The following is a 26,169-nucleotide window of genomic DNA, read 5'->3' on the forward strand; positions in this document are numbered from 1 at the left end:
TTTTCAGAAGTTTGGATGTTTGATGAGTAAACACGAGGCAAAGGGTATCTATAATCCTAGAAATTGTCGGCATTAGCGATAAAGGGGCATTCATCTCAATATCCCAGAACTTTTGCTTCATCTGACTTCTAGAGCTAAGGCTCATCAGGACAAGTTCAACTTCTAAACCCTTTTTGGTTAATGGCTTTACTAGAACCCAAGTGCACACCAAACATACTCTTAACTTCGAAAAGTGCTTTTGATGAAAAGAATCTAAAAGTCTTCCTGAAAACACAAATTAAAGGAATTCTTGACATCCAAACTATGGCTTTTTACAGATATAACTTTGACGAAGAATGATATTAGTTGTGCATTTGCTCACAGTAAATTTTCTAGAGTTCCACCACCATGTCTGCACCAGTGAAAATCAACACAGAAGCAAAGTACAGACTACATGAAGGAGGAAGACAACCTGTACATAAGAGGTTTCTGGAATTCATCTGCCTTAATAGCCAACCTATTGAGGTTCCAAGCCAAGCCTGCCAAGGCAGAAATTTGGTGGTCCTTTCTATAACAATTAATTGAAAATAAATGTAAACCGGTACAACCATTTACATATGAAGCACAGGAGCGATGTTGTAAAGGCAGAGGACGTAAGGGAATAAGATCATAACCTACTGCTCTACCTACCATATCGATCTTGTATCATCTGGAGTTGGTCAATGGAGGAGGACCAAGAGAATGACCATCTGATCCTCGACCATGTTCAATGTTTTGAAGCTCATTTACAACTTGGGTTCTCCGTTCTTTCAAAAAGTTGAGTCGGGTTGTTAGCTTTGCCAATGCAGAAGATGTGGAAACATTTCCCTGCTGTAAACACAAATGTGAAGTTAAAAACTTTGTTCCATTCTGATCAACCAATACAAAAGCTACTGAAGACACTAGCAAGTTTTGCAATGTTTCAGGCTATCTAAAAGCAAATAAATAGACCCTACGAAGAAATACTGACGTTTTGCAGAAATAGAAGATCAACAACAATTGATGGCAATGCAAAAAAAAGGAAAATAAAAATAAAAAATTACATGCCCACAGATATGAATAACACTCATTTATGTGGTTCATCAGTAACCACTAAGGGCCATATTCATGAGTGATGGCAGTAGAGGTGCAAAATAAGCCCAAGACGATATAGTATGTAAGAGTCCCAATAACTTTTCCTGGATCAACAAGAAATATACCCAGAAACTGTACAATTTCTATAATGCGAAGATACCCATGGTTTACACTTTGAGGGCATTGCCCCTGAACACACTGTCCCAAGTCACAAATGCTCCATTTTTTTCTCCCAAAAGTAAGGGAAAATTTGATGAATAAGTGGTTGCCTGATTATTCCCTGAATTAATTGATGATTCGCGGAATTAATCGGTCAGATTTTTTCCCTATTAAATCAATCATTACTTCTGCCTCTCTCCATCTCTCGAAACTCGAACCCCATAATACACTTATTTTATTGTCAAAAAATCATTTTTTTTATAATTCCCAGATTTGTTTTTTTGAAGCTTTCCCAAATTAAACCAAGCTAACCCCCCCGCCAAATAATTGCCAAATCCAAACTTGGTTACTATGCCCAAACCCCTATTTGGAGGGGAGGCTGGGGGTCTCATAAATAAGGCCCCTTGGGCCCATAGTTCATAGGGAGTACATAGGGGCATGCAAGAGAGAATTTGAGACACCCAAACCACAGACATGAAGTACTGAAATATCATAGAAGTATCGAATTTTCATACCAAAATAAATAACAGAAAACTACTATCATAGTGATGCATAATGTAAAGGCCTACCTCAACCTTCGCAGCAGACTTCTTAGAATTGGATGAAGCAGTAGATGCAGCGGTAACTGACTCCACCGAAGATGAAGTAGCGGCAGCCACTCCAGATTTGGTACTGTCGTGAATTGCCGAATCCAACTGTTGCTTCTCAGCCACCTGTTTCTTTAATAAAAAAGAAGAATCCAACTGTTTCTTCTCAGTCGGCTGTTTCCTTGGTAAAGACAGTGCATTCTGTGTTCTCACCTTCTCACTATCTGTAGTGTATGAAGTATCCTGTTGCATGGACAAAAAGGCATTCACCTGTGGAAAAGATACTGAACTAAACTACAAATTTTTGGAACATAAGGCCTTGATGATGATTAATGCTGGTGAGTTATACAATTAAACCATTAGTATACCCATAGGGAGATTTCCATCAAGAAAAAAAGTGTGTAATAATCCAAAATTTAGTATCACTAATGCTGGAAAAATATTCTCATTAGCCTGTCATGGACAGAGTTTTTATATATTCCTCTACTTATTAAAAAAATAATACTTTAAAAACCATTACATCTAAAGAAGCATAGTATAGAAAGAAAGAAAAAAAAAAGAGAGAGATTATGACTCTGTATGATTCTGCCTGTCTTAATCACCTGATCAAGTCCATATTTTTGTCTTAAAGAAGTTTCATATAACACACCTAGGCCCAAATATTCATAAATCATAGGGGTCCAAGGGAATACAAGAAAGAATTTGAGACACCTAATCCACATATGACATGATTTAATGAAAAAATCATAAAGTGCAAGGTTCTTGTACAGAAATATATGACAAACTGAAAACTGGCATCCTACCTCAACCTTTGCACCAGACTTCTTAGAGCTTGATGAAGCATCAGGTGCAACTGTAACTGGTTCGATAGAAGATGAAGTAGCAGCAGCTTCTACAGGTTTGGTACTTTCATGAACCGTTGAATCCAGTTGTTGCTTGTCAGCCGGTTGTTTCTTTGAAAGAGATGGTGGATTCTGTGTTCTCACTTTCCTGCTATCTGTTATGGATGAAGTATCCTGTTGTATATAGGAATAGGCATCACCTACAGTTACTATGAAATGCATCAACTCTAAATAAAAAATTGCTAAAGAAGCATAGTACAGAGGAAAAGGATTGACTAGAATGTAATGTAATCGAGTCTTATCACCTGATTAAGTCCATGTAATGTAATAGAAAACTAACTGTTCCACGTCTTACCTGATGCTGGACTAAGTATATCAGTTCTAACTTTTGAGCTTCAGCTATACTTAGTCCAGCATCAGGTAAGACGTGGAACAGTTAGTTTTCTATTTGAAATTTGAAGAAAAACCATACAGACGTTGACATGGTTTTAAAACTCGCATTCTGTCTAGTCTTGGTCATGAATGATACCGAAATGACTCTCAGTGGTCTCATTCTCAAATTATTTTTGAAACTGTGGAAGTAGATATGTTTCCCACACACGTAAGCAGTTCTTTCGGGGTACTAATTATTTAGGAAAAAAAATGAATTTACTCTAATGTTTGCAACAAATATTACTAATCTAAAGCTCACTGCACAATTATGTAAGAAAATACTAAATAACTGAAATGTCCAGAACTTGGAAGACATACCTCACTTCTTTTTGACCTTTCATGATGAGGTGCAGCAGTTGTACCTTCAACTTCTTGTAGATCTTTCCTATATTCAACACATATTTCACAAAGAAAATTTACTCAGTACAAGAAATGCAGCAATGACTGTGTATTCAGACACCACACAAGCCTTAGGCGTACATGTAGGTGACTATCATAGAGAACACCATGTGGCATCAATAACTTTTATATGTCAACAGTGGCATTTTAAAACCACTAATATCAGAAAGAATGACATGGACCAACATAGATGAAAGCATGGTAAGCTCTCTGTTAGTATTCCGAAAGAATGGTGCAATGTTGTTGACCTTTTTCTATTTATTTATTTTTTTCATTTTTATTTATAAATTTTAAAGTGAATGTTATTGGTTAATTAGACACAGAAGACGAGATAAATCTCAAAAGTGGGGAAAAAAGTGTTTGCTAGAACCATTGGTTTTTTCTCCTGTACTTGTAAGGCATTTGGTTTTTTCGTTTTTCTCTTGAATTACTGATCTAGTTAAAACATGCATACTTGGTGGCAACATAAGACTTCAAGAAGATGTCATTTTCTATGTTGGTAAAGTCATAGTGCAATGATACCACAAACTTATCCACCAATCATCCACTCACCTACCCACAAAGAACGAAAGTAATATGGCAAGATAAAGATGCTCAACCATAAAAGTAGGAGACCTAGTTTTCCTAGATGGCATGTAAAGCCAGGGATTGCACCTTATGAAAAGGTCTTGGAAAGGTTGAAGAACAAGAAATGAGCACTGACTGAAATCTAAATCCAATATTGATAAGAGGTATGAAGCAATGGAACAGAATTCATAGTTAACTGGTTTTTGCAAAGAAAAAATAAGGAAGTAAGAGAAGATGTCACTTTAAAGCCTCCAAAGAAATTAAGAACAAAAAGAAAAGAACAGTAAAGCTCTTACACTGTGCAACATTGCAACCATTGTTCTAAGTCATCAAGGTTAGAATCTCAATAACTGTGTCTCAGGGTAACTGATGCAGTTGGGATACTATCCAAGCAAGTTATAACATGAGACTTCCAACAGGGAAAAACATGACTCAAGTCAAGAAAGATGACATGAGCGGAGTACAAAGAAACTTACTGTCTTGCTTGATCATTCGGACTTTGTTGGTGTTGACTGCATGATTCACTCACAGACCCAAAGTTGTTTTTGCGTTGTTGATTAAGCTGCACGTGGAGATCAGATACCTTCTGCTTTAGATTAATGATGTCTGATTCCGCCTGAGCGATTTCCTCAAGTCCCTCCTTTGTCTTGAGCCACATTGAAAAATTATATATTGGGTGAACAACTGCAATCAATTCAATAGGCAGAAAATTGCTAATATTGTTCCAAACCAACCTTCTTATCAATATTGGCTGGGATGGGCAAACATCCCAGGGGTGTATTCAACCCAGCTTCCATAGTTTTCCTTAGATCTTTCTCTTTTTGTAACTGCTCCTGCAGTCTCGCTACCTGTTTGTCAAAATTAACACCTAAGTAATAAATATTTTGAGTCTTCCCTTCCGAGCATAATAGGTAAATATCCTTTGAAAGTATTTATATGCAACCACAAACTAATTTCAAGGTATAGTCCAATATCTTTTGTAGTGATGAAATTGAAAACAAACAATCATTAGACTTAATCAAAGTCTCTGAGAGTTAACAACTTCCCGATCATTTTTTTGATAGGTAAATCCAAAATTATATTTAAAGTGGTCAAGGAGAACAGAACCAACAAGATACAACGACACCCATATGATAAACACCCAACTACACTCATATTTCATTTCTAGTGCATGAGGCATGATTCAGTTCCAAAGTAGAACCCCTCTGATTCTTCTTCAAAATTTGTATTTCACCTCAAGGTAGAGTTTACCTCCAGACAAGACAAAAAAATAGTACTTGAATGGTCCTTCATATAACGATTCCCACATCTATTCCCAGCGCATCGAGTTTTAGATTAATATAACACTCAAAACTCAATCCATGCTTACAGTTCAATATTAAATACAAATTAACAAAGACCAATATAAATAGTAAAGATATTTTAAAAACTTTTGAATGGAACAATCAATGTAAAATACATCATTGACTCAAATTAAGGGGGCATAAATAGTTTAATGAAACAGGATCCACCGATTTAGAGTCTAGGAAAACAAAAAATAGAGATATGAAAGGGAAAAAAACATATATAAATATATATATAGGCAGGTATAGTTCAATTTCCCTAAGCAAAAAAAAGCACTAGAGCATAGTCTCATCTGTTTGTGCTATGTTTCTAACATGCATCAATAATCAGCTCAGACCAAAAAAATCATCTTTGCATGTGCAAAACACTGAGCAACAAAGGACCTCTTCAAGGAAAAGAGAGAAGCAAAGTCTGAATATAAAATTATACATCTTGCTCAAGAGCTAAACGGCGCTCATGCAAAGCCTGCTTTCGTCTTTCCAAACGTGCATGCAGAAGTGCGTTCTCTTTTGCCTAGCATGAAACCACATTGGTATTATTGAACTTAAAATTTCAGACAGTTTAGCATAAGATACTTTGCAAAAGAAACACATTAACTGGCGGCTCTACCTCTTTTGCAATTCTATTTTGCAAATCAGTTTTAGTGGTCTCAAGCCTTTGAACGGCATCCCTGAAGAAAATGGTAGCATAGAAATATGAAAAAAAAAAAAAAAAAAAAACGTTTGCCATATTCACATAAAATGAAAGCTTTAAATAGATTCTGAGAATCAAATTAAGAGATAAAAGATGTAAGAAAAAACAACAAAGTTGTAATAAAACAAAGATACATCAACTTGGCTTTGCATAGATCATGGCTACATCACTTACTCGTCTTCGATGGTGATATCAATGGCTTCCATTGAAAGATTCTTTCTTGCCTGGAGAGAGAGATACATAACACATTGTAGCAAGGAATGGGATATACAGTTACATGAATATAATGAAATTAATTGAAAAAAAAGAAATGTGAAAATTCAGAATGACCCATCTTCAAGAACAAAAAATAATGCCAGATCAAATACTCACAGAGGTACGTCCCCAAATAGTTGGGCGTTTGACACCGGGTAAAGGTTCATTTGATTTATTTGTAGATTTTGTAATGCACAAGGATGGACCATTTTCTGCTGACTTAGGTTCTAGACTTGCTGAAGTTGGGACAACTTTCGGAGGTTCACAAGACTCAATGGTGCGCACTACCAAACTAGTATGACTTTGACCCTGCAAATTTCCATTACTCTGTACATTATCATGCTGAGACAATGGCATTTGATTTCCCCTTGATGCCTTATGACTGGTTTCAAAATCTTCATTGCCGTGATGAGATCCCAAATCTGAATCAGAACCTTCAGATGACTGCATCTCCAGAGGAGTTTGTGTCAATATGTTATAAAAAAATATGAGCACGAAAGCAGCAAACAAATAATGATAAAACGTCACAAAACAAAAGAACATGATTGCAAAGCATCCTGTAGATGTACAAAACACATGTACAGGACCACAATCTTCTTAAATCTCCAAATATGGAATGTTTAATTTCAACATCTGTAAAGCGAGACTCTAGAACCATTACAAAGTCTGAGCAGGAAATCTTTGTTTTCTCATGTATTGGTTTAACGTTCTAGAAAACTGGAACCAATCTCAAGGAAATCTGTATTTTTCCTCAAATCCTGACAGTCATGTTGATGGAGAGCCTCAACCATGGAAAATACCAAAATAATAATATATAATGAGTAATTATTTCATCACTTTTTTTTATTATAAATATTCCATATTTCACCATATAATTAAAAAGTTTTGTGCAAAACTTGCAAATAGTGACAGGACAGTCAACTAGGTGATTCTGATATGCACTATGGAAATACTATCATAAGCTCATAGGCATACAAATGAAAGATCTTTCTTTTTCATATAAATCAAACTCATGTATCATCACTTGAGCAATCTAGAGCAAAGCAAGGAAAAAACGGCAGTCACAGTGATCCATGCCCTCAACTCATTGTCAAATCAAACAAGCTTTTATAAACCCTCAATAGTCTGAATTCACAACTTTGCAAATTGTGCAGATGGATGTGTTTCTTGTGATGCATATTAGGCGATGCCAGGCAATTATTAGAAATACCCATTGTTCCTTCTATTTTTATGGTTTGTTAGAAAGAACAAAAAGTACACATTCACCTAAAACTGACCCTAAAATTGCATTCAAATCATAGAAATTTTAAAAGATAAGATTTATGTACTGGCCAAAACAAGCCAGCATATCCATGACTCAGTAGAGTTCAATTTGCATATGTTCAGATAAATCTACAACTGAGAGTTTTTTCTTCTCTAAAAAAATATTATGTGAAATGGAGATGTTTGCTTCCGGATTACAGGATTATAAAATAAATAATGATCAAATCAATAGATTTTCAAAAATATGAACGACAAATCAATGACACCTAACCATTCACATTAAAGTCATAACTCTATATTTACAAACTCAGGAACCAGTTGTGAATCTATTTAATCAGTGTCTTATCTTAAGAATTCAAGACTAAAACCATAGGGCATAAAATGGGTCGGATTTTATAAGAAATCTGAGTGATCCAAATCTTAAGTTAGTGTTGAACCCTTGTAGTAGACCCAAATAAAAAATGGCTCGAATCTGGGTTGATGTCCCTTATCCGAGTTGGATACAGATCCATCCTATACCCTCCTAGATCCGAATGATATATTGCTCTGAAAATTATATTTTTTTGTTTTTCAAAATATCTTTTTCTACTGCTTTAATATAACACGAATTCTTAGAAAACAAAAGAATTATAATAACAAAATAGAATAGTATAACAACTAGAAAAGAAATATAGAAAAGAAAAAAAAGTTAAACGATATGAAATTATCCAACCCGAATCAAGTAATTTGGTTAGGTCAGATCCGGCTATAGTGAAAGCAAAATGGTTCATATATGATTTTAGCTAATAGGATCCGAGTCAGATACAGGTCCGAATAACAAATTTGGATATGGCTAGATCCGGTCTGAACCTGACCCATTTTAAACCCTATCAAAATCTTATTATCATGTCATTGTTTGTGCTTTCACGTGAGGGTAGAGATGCATGGTAAGAAGTACAGTACGAGCCTTATCGTCATATTGATCATCACTGCGATTGTTAGAGCTTTCACTGACTGTTTCACTTGATGCACCTTCATGATCATCTTCTGTATCGGCATCAAGATCCTCTTCAGAATCAATGAAACCATTATCTTCAAGGATCTCATCATCATCACTTGGTTCCTCGTCCTCACTTCCACTCTCTTCTAACTCAGAGTACAGATCAGGCGAAATAGAACCCTCCTGTAAGCCATCATCCTGCCAACGCTTTGTTGAGTTCAGCAAATGATGTCATTGAAGAAAAAAAGAAGCAATGCAGCAAACCCGTTCAATAGTAGAAATATTAGAGAAGTGGCTTTAGTGATTCGAGAGATTTAAATAACACACCATGAAATAAGTGGTCGTTTCAAACTTAACAAGATATTTGCTAGTTTCTCACACGTTTAAATCTTAATTTAACATCACCATTAAAGGAAAGCTTCAACTTATAACATCTTGACTGTGACATAGTATTTCTAATTGTGTTGCACTCAACATGAGAGGGGCCTGTAGTTGATAAAGAGTTCATACATGGCAGAGCTTCAAAATCCATCAAGATGAGGATTCTGTTTATATGCTAACGTGTAATTGAGCATGAACTTACATCACTGTTGGTTGAGGAATGTGGATTTAGGTTTATAAGAATTTTGATGAATAGAGAATGAGTTTCTTTCATGGAATGAAGTGAGTTCTCCACCATTCTTTGTGTAATTCCAAGAAACCCTTGGTATGATTCAAAGGTTCTATCTTTTCTATCAACTTCTCATGTTTCCATTTTTTTTTATTTTCTTGAAATCTTAAATTCTCGAATCTATCAAGAATCCTTTGTTCTTGATTTTTTTTTTTTATATCCTTGTTTTTCTTGATTGTCTTGATTCTTGATTCTTGAAACCCACAAAACCCAACCCTTAATCCTTTCTCCATTTTCTTTAATCCTTATTTCATTAATCTCATTACCCTATACCTTATCACTTAACTCCAACTAAATATCCTAAACATTCCCTTAATCGCAATTTCAAAATGTTGTAATTGGAAAACTTTGTGTTTTACATTTCAACATATAGCCAATTGGGATTTTGGAAGCCATTTTCCTATTGTCGCCCAAATCCTTACCCAAAATCCTAATCCAAATTCCCTAAACCCCATATTTTCTTTTCTTCCCTCGTCGTCTTGCATCAGTAGCATACTGATTATCAAAGTTGTTATTTATTGCTAAACATTACAAGTGAGACTGGACTAAAATATTGCCATCATCAGTGAACACGAGTGAGGGTTAAATATGTCTTCAACAACACATTAGAAAAGCAAATTCCCAAATTGGAGACGAAACCCTAAAAGCCAATTTCAAATAAAATAAGAAACAATCTGATAATAGAATATGGAATACCTAAATTATTAGCAATTTCAATGAAAAATGTAACTTTTCCATAACAAGATTCTTCATAAACTACATATAATGATTGTAAACCAAACTAATAAATAGCTTCCTCTTATACGCACAAGGGAACCTGAAGATCAGACACACATTTCCAATGCAAAAAGACAAATGATTTAGATGGAACTAAATATTTTGTTGCCACATGAACTGTAATATTCTCTAAGAAGACAAAGTACACTTAAACACTACCTTGTGCTAAACTATAGCTACAAATTGCAAAAATTAACTTTAAGAATAAGAATAAAAAAAACTGATTCCCAGGTTCCCATAAACTTAGATAAGGGATGACAAGTAGTTTACCCCAAATAGTTTGTTATACTCCTCCAATAGAGTTATCACAATGGCTTGAGCATGGTTAGCCGCTGCAGCAGCTTGCATGAGTTGAAGAGAACTATCCCCGGCCATACTAAAATCATGGTCGAGCTCACAATCACCCGCCATAAGGGGACCTAGAAGTAAGGGTGCCATGCAAGCAGCCACAGCTGAAGAGGTCATCCGATTCTCAGATTTGTGAGAAGCCACAATTTGCATCATCTTAAGTATTCTGAAGTCAAAAATAAATTATTATTAATAAAATGAAAATATGAACATATGTAAATTCAACAAATGAATACATGTATTTGTTATCCATGTAGATATTTTTGATGAAAAGCAATGAAAATTTTTTACAGGAATTTCCTATAGAATAATAGGAAGGAGGGTTACAAAATATATGTTTCTGAGCTGTGAGGAAATGTACACCTATAAAAGGAAGGGTGACGCAAGACGGAGAGGAAAGAAGATGTACTACGAGGTAGGGAATCTAATGTGGAACGCAACCGATGATGAGAATTACTACAATTTTATTTTGCCAGTGGTGAAATCTTTCCAGTCGAGGAGAATTGATAGGGACATCAAATCTTAAAGAGTAGATTTTTATTTTTATTTAGAATTTTGTTTTAGGATTTTGTTTTCATGTTTTTTAGGATTATTTTCATGTTTTATTGGCCCATGGTCTTAGTATAATATTTAGGAGCAATTAAGTAACTTTACTTTGTCTTTTATTTAAGTTTATTAGGGTTTAAAAATTAGGAGAGAGAAAGTTACGAAAATTATGTTTATTTATTTGGTATTTTAGTTTGACTAGGATTCTTGATTTATTTTCTTTATATAGATTATATTAGGATTTTTTTTAATGAATGAATAAAAAGAAAGCTTGAGCTTGATCTTCCCCACAATAGGTATGGTGTGAGGCCATTTTGGAGTGAGTCCACTATAACAATTATTTTTTTTGTAGTCTTTTTTATTCTTTTGTTTTTCTTGATTTTCTTGACATCTTGAATTATTGAACCCATCAAGAATCATCTTTTCTTGATTTTCTTTTAATCCTTGTTGTTTTTTTTTTTTTTCTTGATTCTTGATTCTTGAAACCCATTTTATTTTACTCTTAATCCTTCCCCATTTTCTTTAACCCTTATTTCATTAATCTCTTTTCAAATCTTAACCTAATCTTTAATCCTTCACTTACCCTACAAACCTTTAACCATTTTTATTGGGATTGTGTCATACCTACAATCATTGTTTTCATTTTACCTTTTGGGTTTACCCTATCTTAATCTAAATCGTAAACCTAATCTCAAAACTTTAATCCTTACCCAAATCCTAAACCAAATTCACTAATACCCCATATTTTCTTATCTCCCCTCACAGTTTTGCATCAGAATCTGGTTTGAGATTAGGTAAAGGATTTGGGCTACGATAGGATTACCGTAAAAACCCACAAGGGTTTAGATTGTGAAGTTAATTAAGACATTTTGCAATTGTTAGGGATTTAGGTTTATAAGGTAAAAGGTCTAGGATAAAGAAAACAAAACAAATAGGTTTGGGGTTTCAAGAATCAAGAATTCAAGAGTTTATGAATTCAAGAAAATCAATAATAGAAGGAAAAAAATGTGTCCTACAAAATTTCAGGGCAGGAATATTGATTTTTGTTAGGATATTTGGGTTTCACATATGTATTAAAACAACAAAACAAAGAGAAGAAAAAATTTAAAAGAGTGTGAGAAAAATGATAGAATGATAGGACCTTGGAATCACACCAAGAATAATGGATAACTCACACCAAACCACCCCATTGGAGAGTATTCACTCAAAAAACTCATTGAAAGAAATCAATTATTTCTTTTAATAATTCTTCCTAAAATAATCTATAACATTGTTTGAATAGAAAAAACAAGTTGCTAAAACCTAAAAAGACTCCTAAATTGACTATACCTTTTACTTCAAGGTAACTTTCCTAAAACAATATTTTCCCGAAATAGAAACTTTCTACAAATAGAAAATTCTCAATTTCGAAAAAAAAATTCTCCTACTAATTAAAATACCTTAATAATAAACTTCTAAAACAAATAAGACTCAAAAAACATAAAATAGACCCATAACTAAAATAAAATAGAAAACAAAAACGAAACTATAGCCCAAAGAGTGATAAAGGATTTAGAAGTATTAAGATGATAAATCAGGCTCTTCTTGAAAATGGTTATGGAGATTCGCTGAGAAGCAAACAAGTCTATAGAGGAAAGTTGTCATAGATTAGTTCAGTTGTGATAGATTTTGTAGTAAGATTATCAATGTTAGAAGAGTATCAAAGTTCGAACCCCTTACAAGTGCAGTGTCCATAGAAAATGATGATTGTGAATTGTAGTCAGGACATCAATTCACAAGCAGGATCGAGCTAGTTTAATTGGTAAAGTCTTTGGGTGATGATATTAGAAACCTAGATTCGAATCCCACTAATACTAAGTTACTGAACTCGTTAAAAATAGGCTTACTAATTTTTCTTTATTTTTAAATCAATTCAAAATAATTACATTTGGTGATTTAATTCTTGATCATGGTTTGTTTCTTGTATGATCTTTCAGATTGACACATATCACTCTCCCAATATTCCCCAAAGGTAAAATGATCATGTTACTTCGCCAGACTTCACCAGTTCACTCCAACCCCTGATTTGGCTACTAGGCCAAAATATTGATTGTTGACTTGTCTTAAGTGTTTGAAGTAGCCATTTTCCAGCAATGTTTGGCATCTCTCTCTGGTTCTTCTCTTTACGTAGTAACAAAAATAACCCTTTTTGCTCTTCTATTTACCATTTTGATGTTTACGTGTCCTTTTATTTTTTATTTTAATAATGATGTCAGATAAATATACCAAGCCAACCCAATTTTGACTCGTTGATTAATCCAGTTTTCACGGTTGAACGCTTGGTCAAGTTTCAAAATGTTGAATGAGACAAAAAAAAATTAGGAGTTAATTAAAGGGAAAAAATAAAAACCGGATGAATATAATAATCTGCACAAACAAGCGGAGAGTCACAAAAGCTAATAATAATTACAGTGATAATTCAAATACCTTTGTAATAAAAGTCGATTTGGCTCAGGGAAAGTTTCAGATATTGCAGCACGCATAGCATTGAGTCTTACCTTACGATCAGTTCCTAGAAAAGATTGCAAAATCGACCAACAATGAGAAATAATCAAATTGCATATAGAAGAAAATAAAGATGTATGGTCAAGTATAACTTATTACAACCAAAACAAAAAAACGGGTATAAAGCTTGATGATGATGGTGGCAGGGGTCAAGTAGAGCATAGATGACCATGGTTTAGGAAATTGTACAATATGCCCTGGATTGTTTCACATACAGAGAGGAAAAAAAACCAACAAACTGAGGACCAAGAAATAGATGATACCCACTGAAAACATAACAAAACCCAGCAATTTCAGGGATAATAACTTTCTTGACAGAAGTATCCACAAATGTATAAAACTTAAAAGAAAAAAATCTTAGTAGGCAATGTGGCCATGGGAAATGTTTAAGGTAATGCAAAAAAACATATTATGACATTACAATGCACACAAGCAAAATGAAAAACTTTTGTTGACAACTATTATGGAAAAGAAAATAAAGCCTGAACCAAAGTTTAGTCCATTTGTCCTTTCATCCGCACCAGTTTAGTTGAAATATTGTGTGGAAAGACAAAGACAACACTGAAAGCAAAACTTGATCAATCTAGTTGAGAAGGAAGTATGTTGACCTGAGAAAACATATAATTTTGAGATGAAGAAAAGATGTATTTTGAAGTTTGAACTTCATTATCGTTTATAGAAAATGATATTTACACTTAGATTGAAAACTTTTTTGGGGGACTGGAAAAAATGGATTTGCTACCGAGTTCATCTTCAAAATGAAAAAAATTATGTCATTGACAGTTTCTTTTTTTTTTTTGCACATAAATAAACCTGACTTTATGGATTTTAAACTGTTACAATAATATTCTTAATGTTTTATAAACAAAACTGATGCAGAACATTAGTGTGAGTATGAGACAAGGATTAAATAAAATAAGCAATTCAAACATAGATCTAAGCCCATGCGACCACATATGATAAAGAAAGTTTAACAGGTAATTGAAATCCAAATCCTAAAGGCAATCACAATCCCAAAAAAGAAAATCCCTCAAGTGTTAGAACCAAGAGACACTAATGTATGATTGAACTTCCGCCTAAGGCTTCAATCCAATACTCAATTAAAGCGTATTGAACTCCCAAGGATTTCAAGATGGGTCTAAGTTCAATAGTGTACCCAAGTAATGGTAATGTAATATAATACAAGAATAACCAAAGAAATATCTGCAACTTTCAAGTTCAAAATTTATGTAAAATTAATAAACAAGGCTTAATAGGGAAGGGTTAATCTAGGTTAATTGCGCAGCAAGAAAAGTCTTAGCAAGATGTATAAGGTTAAAGATGGGTTCGGTTGGGGTAAATGGGGATCTAAGGTGAGTTTTAGTTGGGTTAGGTTGCTGTAGATAAAAGACCTATGTTCTGAATATCTCCATACGCAATAGGGAAAGATAAAAACATTTGAAATATATTTGTCCAAAACCAATGACTTACTACATGCTTCTAAAAGTGCCTTGCAACAAGATGCAGGAACAGGGGATGATGGTAACTCCCGAATAACACGCTGGAAACATTATGACAAGCAGAAAATATATTAGGGAATCATAGAATAGAGAATGCTGAACCACAATAACCAGTTTTCAATTGTTTCACAGTGATTGAGAAAGAGTCTCCCTAGCCTTACTAAGTTAGTAAGGATTTAACCCTTACTAAGGGTCCTTGGGCTCACCTCTTGGCATCCAAAAACATGATCCGATGCTTCAGGGTTGTAGAAAAAAAAATTCTATGAATTTTGAAGAAAAAAATATTCAAGAAAAGGTTACACCATTGAATCTCATTTTTAATTTTGGGAGTTGTGTTGAAGTTCGGTAGAAGTCATTTTCAAAACCTTGGACTTAGTTCAAAAGAAATTGTTTCTTGAATCTTTTTTTTCTTTTTTTGGATCAGAATTTTTTGTATGAAACTTTAGAGGGCTGTGGTGTTGGATTTCTGATGTGGTAATCCATTTGAGCAAAATGACCTTTAGTAAGGCTCAAAATCTTACTACGTTAGAAAGGAAGGGGTTTCACATTGAGAAATGAATACCTTGATACAATCAGCAATGACATGTGCATCTTCCTCTGGAGAAAATTCATTCTTCCCTGAAAGTTTGCAACATGACTGAGAAACAATTTAAGATGTGATGTCACAATAGAAAACACAAAAGGCATTTAATGAGAACTGCAGTGGGCCCAAGCAGACAAACCCTGTTCATATTCCTGAAGTCGACGATCAACATCATCAACATCAGCAGCATGTCGGAAGATACCTTCTACTTTGACTCCTGATGAACAAAAATTTTAAAAGGTCACTTTGAAAAGTATGGTAATGTATCTATTGAAAAAATACGATTGTGTAAAGCCTGGAACTGGAATGGTTACGTTGTATTGATTATGAAAAAGAAAACCCCAACTCACTTCGTTGATCCCACCATCAATCCCAAATAAATGGATCCTTCAATATAGCCACATATTTTCCCCTCCATTTTCTCCAAGCATTGAAGTAAATACAACTCAATAGAAAACAAGCTAGTACCAATTTACAAATATATAATATCCAAAGCTTATTTTTTCCACAAATTCTTCACAAAAAATAGGATAATGCATTGTATAAGGGTTATTATATTATAGAAAGATAAGTACACATCATATCATAGATTCCCGTATTCCGCTAGAATACTATCAATTGCATCTTAGTTTTATCATCTTACAAGCCTTCAGCTCATAGACATCTTTCAGAAGCCAGAAGGTAATAAATTTAAACAGACAATACTTCCAGAAGCACTAAATCAAGAAAAAACATTCCTAGTTTATGTTGCTCCACTAAATTAAATTTCCATCTCTCACAAAATTACTGTCCATTTTGATTGAGAGTTTGGTGAAAAGTGGATTTCTACAGAACTCTTACTGATTCCCGAGCCTGGAATGCCCCCCTAAATCATATATGTTGACCAAACTTTTTTCTTCCATCAAAGCCTTATCCCAAAGACTTCAGGCTGATTCTTCTAACAATTGTAAATAAGTAAATTTGAAAAAAAAAAAAAAACAACAACAACTTTAATGAATTGTTTCTCTATAGATAGGTGGGTGGGGCTCAAGATAGAATTCATGGTGAAATATGATTAATGATAATAATGATAGCTGGAGTGAAGGTGCCACGTTGGCGAGGTAGTAAAGTTTGTGTGAGGACAAGAGTAAAAGTTGGGGTTTAAACAATTAAAGGAATAGGAGAAATACCCAGTCCAAACCTTTTTTTTTATGAGCTTTGGAGGTGTAGATGCTTCAGATCTACCAAATTGATGCATTTAAACCGATTTTGCACACAGTAAGGAATTTTTGGGATGAAATTTGGGAAAAATTTTAGTTTGCTTTATTTTCACCCTAAACATTTGTGTACGAACGAATTACATGTTAAAGATGGCAGTAAAACCAGATATGCTTTATGGAGCTGAAAGTTGGGTAACCAAGAACATGTTCATTAATTGAGCATAATAGAGATGAGAGACAGATCAGTCAAATGACTATAAAATATAATTAGAAATTTACGCATTCATGAAAATATAGTGTCCCCAATAGGTAATAAAGTAATAAACTCGGGGAAAATCTATTGACCAAAGAAAGGAGTATGTCCTGCTTTTTGTAACTAGATATACCCTGAGACCAAGATTGTAAACCTTGACATTAGGAGATTAGAGAAGAAATCAAGTAGGACTAAGAGGATTAAGATAAAGTTTAAAATAGCATAGCAAAGAACATCTTACCATATTGTTCAACAAACGTAAGTGCTTTCTCCAAGAAAGACGGAGCTCCATCAATATCTTCCAAAGCAAGTAAAATTGGCCTACCAACCACCAAAGACTTTGCAGGCCGCCTATCACCCCCTACCCAAAAAAAAAAAACTCCTTAATGGACTGAAGCACCAAGCAAGAAAGCTTATTCAAGTTCAAAAAGAACCATGTATCGTATCCGCAACAAAAGACCTCTAATCCAAAACTCTATTACATGAATATGCGCACAATAATTACCACGAAAGAGCAAAGGGAAGAGCAAAAATGGGAAAAAAAAAAAAAGAAAACAAGAGAAAATAAAAGGATGAAATATGCATCATAAGCATATATGTCCAATTTCACAGATCAACGAACACGAGGAAATACCACCAATGATAGTCACCAAATTCGATGACTTATTAAAAAAGTCACAATTTAATTGTGAATTTTTTTCCTTCATTGATTTAATCGCGACTTTTTTCAATAAGTCGTGATTTCTAGCGATTAAATCAAGAAAAAAATGTAAAAAGGGATATTTCGGAATTTTACCAATAAAGCATCAGAGACTAAGTAAGGGTGACATTGATTTGATGATTTTCATCGGTGGATGAGTCCTAACTTGGATTCTTGATTGTAATCTTTTTTTTAATAAATTTTGAACAATATAAACCTTGAATGTCTTGTACACCTGCAGTTACTTTTTGTGGATGTACAGATGATATTAATATGGGATTTGAGGAACTACTATTGTAGTTTATTACAGAATTTAATAATATACTATGAAAACACTGCTTAGTAGGAACAATTACACAGCCCTAAACCTATTTTTCCCAGTTTTTCCAAATTTTTCCCTTGCCATCTTATTCCAAAACACCCCAGCTAGATGACTATGCCGCCAATCAGCTACCAAAGGCTCGGAAAGTGACACCCATGAGTTCTTGCTTACTTATATGAGCATGCCCTTATAATTTTATCATATATTTTGCCATCTGTTCAGTGTAAATGAGTATATGTCTATTTAGGAAAAGCAAATAACAGTTCATGAGCAGTGAGCTCCCAATTTGAGCAAACTTATGAGCAGCTGAACGAGTTTAGAGAACTTCTATTGCCACATCAACTTTTGCTAACACCACTCCAAATATGTGCTATATTTTTGGTGACTTCCATATGAATTTGCATGGCGCTAGCAAAAGTTGTTGTGGCAATAGAATCTCTCATAAGTTTATCAATGTTATCAACCTCACTTTGGCAGGAGCAACAAGTTTATAGAGTTATGTGAGCATTTTCTTTACAACAAGCATAAAGCACAAGCACACATTCTAGGTGCAAAGTCGAACACCATTACATGCAAAGAACACCATGAAGAGAAGCATACCCTGTTCAGAAGACATATCAACTGTATCAGTTGGATCATTGCGGAAGATGCCATTCTGACCAATCACAAGAGCTGCACTCGGTGCTTGTGCCAAAGCATTTTCAAGTGCGGCCTTCCAGTCATACAGATCTTCTGAAGTTTCAGCCTGTCACGTCCAAAGGAACATAACCATTTGCAGTGTCAAGCATCAGAATTTAATAACAAAAGCAGAACCACATTTTTCTTTTGTTCCTTCCCCTCTTCCCTCTGTTTACATTGGTTCCACTAAACATGTTACAAATGTTAAAATAGGTGCAATTAGAGGTTTAGATATTTGTTATTCCAAATAAGTGCATTTATCACTGAAAAGTGGCACTTTTGTTATATGGATAAAACTTTAATATAAGATGAGATTAGACTGGTGTGTGTATCATTGAGAATACAGCCCCTTATCTCATTAGTTCTCGAATCTTCTTCTTTCTCTTATGAAACCTTAGAAACTACAATATCCAATTTGAAGACTTGGTTTTCAATTGGAGCCACACTGTTTTATAGTTTCGATTCTTGCTTCTTTTCTCCTGTAAGAATCTCTCACTTGTTTTCAATTGTAAATGACGGCTTTTTTTCTTACGTTCATACAATACAGTGTTAACTTCCCATAAACAAATAATCAAATGGTTATGGTACTCCAAACAGGTCAGTTGATAGAAGATCTCATTAGTGGAATGTCCCACATCCTTGCACATAAGACATGTGTACAGTTAAAGGATTGTAGTTTGTCATATAGGTCACCCCCGACAAAGATCCTAGATCTCCATATAAAGTCTAAAAATAGAAAAAACTTGTAAGATATAGGCAATAATAAGAAGAAGAGTAAATGGGGCAGACATAAATATAGGGAGGGAATTTGGAAATGAAGGAAGAAAAATGGGAAATAAAGATATAAATTGCTATCTACAGTAGAGTGGTGATGATGATAGGTCTGGAAAAAATAACATTGAAATTTGCTTCAGCTGTTGAAACTGAAAAGTGGCAGAGAAAAATTTGAAAATTTTGAAATACTCTTGGCTTAAAGTTGAGGGTAGGGGAATGGATTCCATGAAAAAAAAATCATATCCCTAAAGCACTTTTTCAGTATAGACAAACAAGAAAGCACCTTAAGCGTGAAAGCCCGACCATCACGACCATCAGGGAAGAGCACAGTCAAGAGTTTTTTATCTTCTCTAACAACCACACTGCAATTGCCCACTGGAGAAATATTAGTAGCTGGCTAGAAAGCCATATGCTTCGTTTTCAATCACTGTACAAAAGCAGGAAAATTTCAACTAAAAATTCATGACATGCTGACCTCCCTGAGTTGTTAAGGTCAATACCACCAAGTGTCAAATTCACCTCACTCCCTCTTTGAGGAATAATACTCTGGAATGTAAAATAACAGTCAGTATAAACTACAGTGAAAAATTAACAATGTCAAGGCATGCTAAGAGTTGAAATCAACAAAAAAATCTTGATCCCTGTTGAACCATAATCAGTAAATCTGTCATTTCAAATGGCAACACCAGTAGCACACATACATGAATTTTATTTTTTTTTAAATAAAAAATAAAATAAAAAAATTCAGTGTGTTTTCCAATCCAAGCTACAACCAAAAATTTATCTAACAATGTATATACACAATCATAACCAAGCGCTTAAATTTGGTCCAGCTCAGCCTAATGTACCTTTTTCCTTCCAACTCATCTCTTCATTATAAGACCTTAGCTCTGGGTCCTTCCTCTACCAAGAATGTCGCATTATAGATCCGCTTTTCAGTTATCAGTCATACTGTTGTATTAATGCAATTACTGTTTTGCAGACTCTAGCCCAAAACAAAGGGAGATGGTAGAGTGATAGGAGCACTATGTCAGCAATCACCAGACATAAAAAATCAGTTGGGATACGGAAGTGCTGTCGAGGGCATTTTCTATTTGGTCAGCAAACTTGGAAAGATCCCTTTTTATAAATAATTGGAGAAGATCCTTAATCTGGATCATCTCATTTCTCGAGGTGTCATCATTGTGTCGTTGAAGGGTGGCCACCTATCGTTTGCCCTTTATCTATCAAAAAATTACCTTTAATGTGTTCAATAATTATTAGGGAATGATTAAATTCTAAAATATATAAGATTATTGAATTTCTTTCTTACCCCCTTTATTCTTCTCACAACACGCATCTAAGGTTCACAAAACCGAGCCACATTGATAATATCAACCATTAAGGACCCTTTATTTTGTGAATGACGAAATGCACATGACATCCATTAAAAAATAAGTTTTTTTTTTTTGTTGCTAGGCAAGCAAAGTGGTTAGAGGTCAATGTGAAGGTGGTTCAACAAGGTTTGAACCTAGGTCGTGGGATCAACACTCCACACTCCTTTATATATGCTTATCATGGGTATCCCCACCCTTCGGGTGAGACTAATCCCACGGTCACACGCACCGCCCCCTCGGAAAGTCTTACGTGCAACTAGTTGAGTCAAAGGTCAACCGGACCTTGGAGTTTGGCCCCAAGGAATTCATTGCTTCGTGGAGTTTCAAACACTTGACCTACCCTTCCTAAGGAGCTTATCAAGGCTCGGCTTGCCACTAGGCCAACTCCTTGGGATTTCATATTAATATATATATATACTATTAAATTAAAATTTTGAGATGACTATGACATATGATATGAAAAGAAAACTTACAAACTAAAATATAAACCAGAGAGAGATAAACACAATTGCTTACTGGGTCACTCCTGAAAAAGACCAATGATGTTCGGGTCAAAATAAACCACCTTTTCTTCCACGATGTCCATCCTATTCCTACATACGCATTAATTATGAAATATTTATTTCATATAGATCCATAATCCTAAATAACCAAATAAAGAAGAAAAAGAATGAAGATGAAGCAGACAGCATGCCAACTGTAAATGTATCTCAGAATGATCAGCTTATTCTCATCGACTATGAAAGGGCAGAAACATATTTATAAATTATATAAAAGAAAATTTGTGACAGCATTACATGTCAGAAGAGAGAACATACAACCTGTAAAATTGATAGAAGAGAAAATGTTATATCACAAAGCTTTGACTAATTATCATGAGCTAGCAGAGTGAAATCGCCTTGACAAAAGATATAACTCAAGCAAGAATTGAATGGAGAAATAAAATTAATGTCACCAACCCCACTGTTTGAGATAACGGCATAGATGATGATGCTCACGTGGCACAAGTGGGTGAAAGGTACACTAAAACTAACGACTTATTTATGTGAAATATGCATTACTATTTGGCCGATTGCAGGAAGCTATGACTCAGAACTGTTGGTCAATATTAATAAAAAGGTCCACCTTTAGACTGGACCACAGATGCACTAAGATATCTATGTCCAAGACAGATGCTAGGCACCATATGCTTCAGGGTTTTAGCCATAAACCTAGAGACGACAAAACCTTCAAATTGAACCCAAAGTGTAGCACAGGTAAATGCTAGAAATATTCCACACAAAAATATATTTCAGAAGTGAAAACAAAGAAACTTTGTATAGTCAAACTTTTTTTTTTTTTTGATAATTAAGGGAAAGAAAAGCAATACAAGGGGAAGGTCAAGATGACCAACCAAGGGAAAAACAACAACAAGAAAAGAAGAAAGCAAAAAAAGAAAATGATACTAAGAGACTGAAAGGTTACAAACATCTTCCCAACGATATCATGAACTTATTAACGAAGGTTATGTCAGCATTCTTCGAATGTATGAATCTAATTTAAGTTTTCCTTCTTTTCTCTATTTAACATATTTTTATTAACACTTTCTTTGGTGAATTTTCACACAATTACTTGACCTAAAAAGTAAGTCACATGCTCAATGAAGAAGTATGGCAGTGACACATTTTTAAGATCATCTTCTCATTGCAAAAACTATTAATGAGGACAAAAACTTTAAGTTCCCAACCAAGGTAAAAGAAATTGAAAATAAACACCCAACAGCACATGGACTTGTCTCAATAGGTCCCCGGTAACATCCATAACTTTTATACTTCAATTTTCCTTTCTTTCTTTCTTTTTCCTTTTTTTTTTTGTTGGGAGAGTAAGTTCCCTAAGATTTCCAAAACAGGGCGATTCAGATTTCATGTGCTGAAAAACATATACTGATAACCATGGAGAAAAAAACACACAAGAATTAATTACTTAGATGAACATATCAAAGCATTAGCAAAACAGTAATAAAAATTATTTCTTGGTGCAAAACATAGACTACCAAAAAGAAGCAACACACACCTTTGGATGATATGAATAGTGGCCCACTTTTGAAAACCTGAAATCACATAAATTTCGCAGTCTTTAGTATATAGAACTTCCGTCCACAAAGACACAAATCAATAACAATTGGTTGATTTACCAAAACATGCACTGAAAATTATGAAATACCCATTTTGGCATACTACTCATTTTAATTACAAAAAACAGCAAATCATCATATTCGGAATTAAAACATTTCACTTAAATTGGGGAAAAAATTTACTGTTTGATAAAGTGGGAATTTCTTCAACCATTTACTGAAACTAAATCAGGGAAACTATTTACTGTTTTATAGAACAGGAATTTTTTTTCCCTGCTTTAAGTAAAATATTATAATTCCGAAAACAGTAGTTTATCATTTTTGAAATCAAAATTAATAGTGCTCTGAGTCGGGTTGGAGTAACATTGAAATTTTTTTTTCACAATTTTTTTCTACCTTTCAAGGAAAGAGTCGGGTTGGAGTAACATTGAAATGTACATCGATTCTGACATTCTGATGTGGTGGTGCATACATAACCATAGATGCTTTTCACACGTATCTCAATGAAAAGAGTCTATGGTTATGTATGCACCACCACATCAGAATGTACAGTTGTACATTTTAATGTTCAGCATCATCCTTAAGGAAATTTTCCCATAAAAATATGTTTAATAGCAACTTAGATTCCACAACAATGGACATGCAAATCAAAACGACAATTACCATATTTCCAGCACGAGAACGCAGCTGATCAGCCGGTAGAGACGGAGCAGCTGTGACACCACCATCTCTCTGAAACACAAAGTAAGACAGTTTTCACCATAAATCTCAGCATTCCCTCCTAAATTCCTCTAATACATAATTTAAAACCTAAAAGTTAATATCAAAACTGCATTAGATCCCCAATTTAAGCAAATTATCAATTCTTACCTGATTCATGTCCACGTTTCGAGAATCCATCCCTGATACAGAATCACATCCCCTCAGATCTCGAGATTAGACCTGAAAATCCTACATTTTCATCAATCAAATTCACGAAGAAACACAAAAAACACAGAAACAACCGCAAATCAATAATACAGATAAAAGAAATCGTTGAATCTAACATTAACTACCAATACATTTTCAGAATTTCTGGTAGAATCAAAATCAATTCTTCTAATAAGCAAAACCAAGATTCGTAGAGATCAAATGAGAGAAGAAGAAGAAAATGGAAACAGAGATCGAAATTGAAGATCAATGCGAAACCTTACAGGACAATAATGGCTTCGAAACGCAAATTTCGCGAATAGATGGAGAGAGAAAATACGTAAAAGTCACCTTTTTTTTTCTCTCTCTAAATTCGTCTAAGATTTTCCAACGGAAACCCGTTGGTCAAGCAAGTAATTTCGGTGTAATATAAAATAGCGATTGAAGAGTGCGATTTTGGAGACCGGCGTTTTAGAGTGGGATTTTGGAGACCCACGATTCCGAGACCTTTGGAAATCCCACAATTTCATTGGACCAAGTGGAAACATCATTTTCTTTTTTCCCTCTCTCACACGTTTGTGTTTTATTTTACAAAAATAACCCTCCCACTTACATTTGCTATATATATATATACATTTTTGAGTCGCGTGGAAGTGATCTAAGCTGGAATCTCATATCGTACTTTTTTATGTGAAAATGGATAGGAATCATGGATGTTTTTTCACTTGATAAAATTTATTTACGATTCTCATACACTTTCCCTTCAAGAAATACGATATGAGATTCCAGCCTAAGGTTACTTCAGCATTATTCATTTTTTTTAATAATGATACATGCATATGATTGGATGCACGGCTAAAGTGGCAAGGGAAAATAATCGTACATCTTTTTCTTATGTATCCCAATGAAAAAGATTTATGATTTTATGTCCTGACCATGTTAGGGGCGTATTCAACCGCGTGCATTCATCCTGGCTCCTTTTTTTAATAATGATGAATGCATGCGATTTTGATATATAGTTGATGTGGCAAGGGCACAAACCGTGCATCTTTTTCATGTGTATCCTAAAGAAAAAGATATATGGTTATGTGCTCTTGCAATGTCAACCGTGTGCTAATTTCATGCATTCATCATGACTTCTTTTTTATTTCATGGTGAATTTAAAAATAATAATAATGATTTTCTAACACCACCTTTCATATACGCTTCCTAACGTGACATGTGTTAGAACTATAGATTTGTTTCTCCTTCGAGATATACAACTGCACATATTTATAAAGATGTACAATTGTGTATCTCGAGAAAAGTCTATGAGTTTATCTCATGCCACGTTAGGGGGTCTAGAACACTTTCCTCACTAATTTAGTAAAATTTTAAATCTTACTAGGAGCCTATGAGCTCAAATGGTTCACCCCAATGGCAATTCAAAATTACAACCCCCTCTAGATTTAATGGAAAAAAATTAGATCAAAATTTTTTAGTGAAAAAAATAACTTTTATTTTAGGCTTGATCTAATGTTTTGAAAATGAACGATTAACGAACTCCTAAATTTAAAATTAAAATTCAATGGTAAAAATATATTTTTTTAAAGGTCGTAGAATTTTTATCTTCTACGACTCTATAGCATTGGATCATGATTTTTTTATGCAACAAGGTGAGCTCAAGTACCTTTTGTAAATTTAAAATCTTAGTAAATTATAAAGATTAGTTAGTTTTCAATATTGAATTTTAATTTTAGATTTGAGAGATCCGTAGGTGTCCATTTTAAACACATTAAGAACTTTGAAAGAAAAAATTTAAATATATATATATATATCATTTTTCATCATTGATTTTTACTTTTAAATTTGAGTGTTCATAGCCATCATTTTCAAAAGCTTGGATCAAGTAAAAAAATAATTGGTTTTTGAGCTGTTTTTTCATCTGAGTTTTTCTATGAAATCTAGATGGCTGCTATGATTTTGGATTGTCTATATGGTGATTTATATCGGCTCAACGACCTTTAGTAAGATGTGAAATCTTACTACGTTAGTAAGACTAGGTCGACTCTTTACAAACGTGTGAGGAAGACAGAGAGACGAAAAGAGAGAATGAAAATGCAACGCAGTCTAAAATATTGGGGTTTCCGAGGGTGTCTAAAACGCGGGTCTCCAAAATCTCACTCTAGACAAGAACCCGTAACCGTACAAATGTAATAAAGTTTTGGTGGGGAAAACGTGGATGGCAATTTTGGTAATTAAGAGAGAATGGTGGGGGTAACTATGT

General features: G+C 34.2%; 1 protein-coding gene across 9 annotated transcripts; it reads right to left on the reverse strand.

Annotated features, from left to right (window-relative positions):
• Positions 1-261: 261 nt before the first annotated feature.
• On the reverse strand, positions 262-24,412 carry LOC147403681 (rho GTPase-activating protein REN1-like). Of its 9 annotated transcripts, none has more exons than XM_086439360.1 (25): positions 24,188-24,410; positions 23,865-23,936; positions 23,658-23,726; positions 22,934-22,970; positions 21,398-21,474; positions 19,981-20,051; positions 19,789-19,867; positions 18,654-18,798; positions 17,273-17,392; positions 15,719-15,796; positions 15,559-15,614; positions 14,968-15,037; positions 13,420-13,504; positions 10,330-10,573; positions 8,580-8,810; positions 6,488-6,814; positions 6,290-6,339; positions 6,032-6,092; positions 5,852-5,935; positions 4,813-4,926; positions 4,555-4,724; positions 3,431-3,497; positions 2,642-2,854; positions 1,821-2,108; positions 262-846 (listed from the first exon to the last, which is right to left on the reverse strand). In XM_086439360.1, exons 2-25 carry the CDS (start codon positions 23,892-23,894, stop codon positions 685-687), a joined length of 2,928 nt encoding a protein of 975 aa, XP_086295486.1. In that variant the 5' UTR covers positions 23,895-23,936; positions 24,188-24,410; the 3' UTR covers positions 262-684. The 9 variants fall into 9 exon arrangements, with proteins under 9 accessions (XP_086295486.1, XP_086295487.1, XP_086295479.1 ...); XM_086439361.1 differs by having other exon boundaries at positions 262-849; positions 1,821-2,081; positions 24,188-24,409; XM_086439353.1 differs by having other exon boundaries at positions 262-849; positions 24,188-24,409.
• Positions 24,413-26,169: the final 1,757 nt, after the last annotated feature.

This window comes from Akebia trifoliata, chromosome 4 (genome assembly GCF_017979445.1).
Source record: "Akebia trifoliata isolate Shusen 1 chromosome 4, ASM1797944v1, whole genome shotgun sequence".
Taxonomy (NCBI): Eukaryota; Viridiplantae; Streptophyta; class Magnoliopsida; order Ranunculales; family Lardizabalaceae; genus Akebia; species Akebia trifoliata.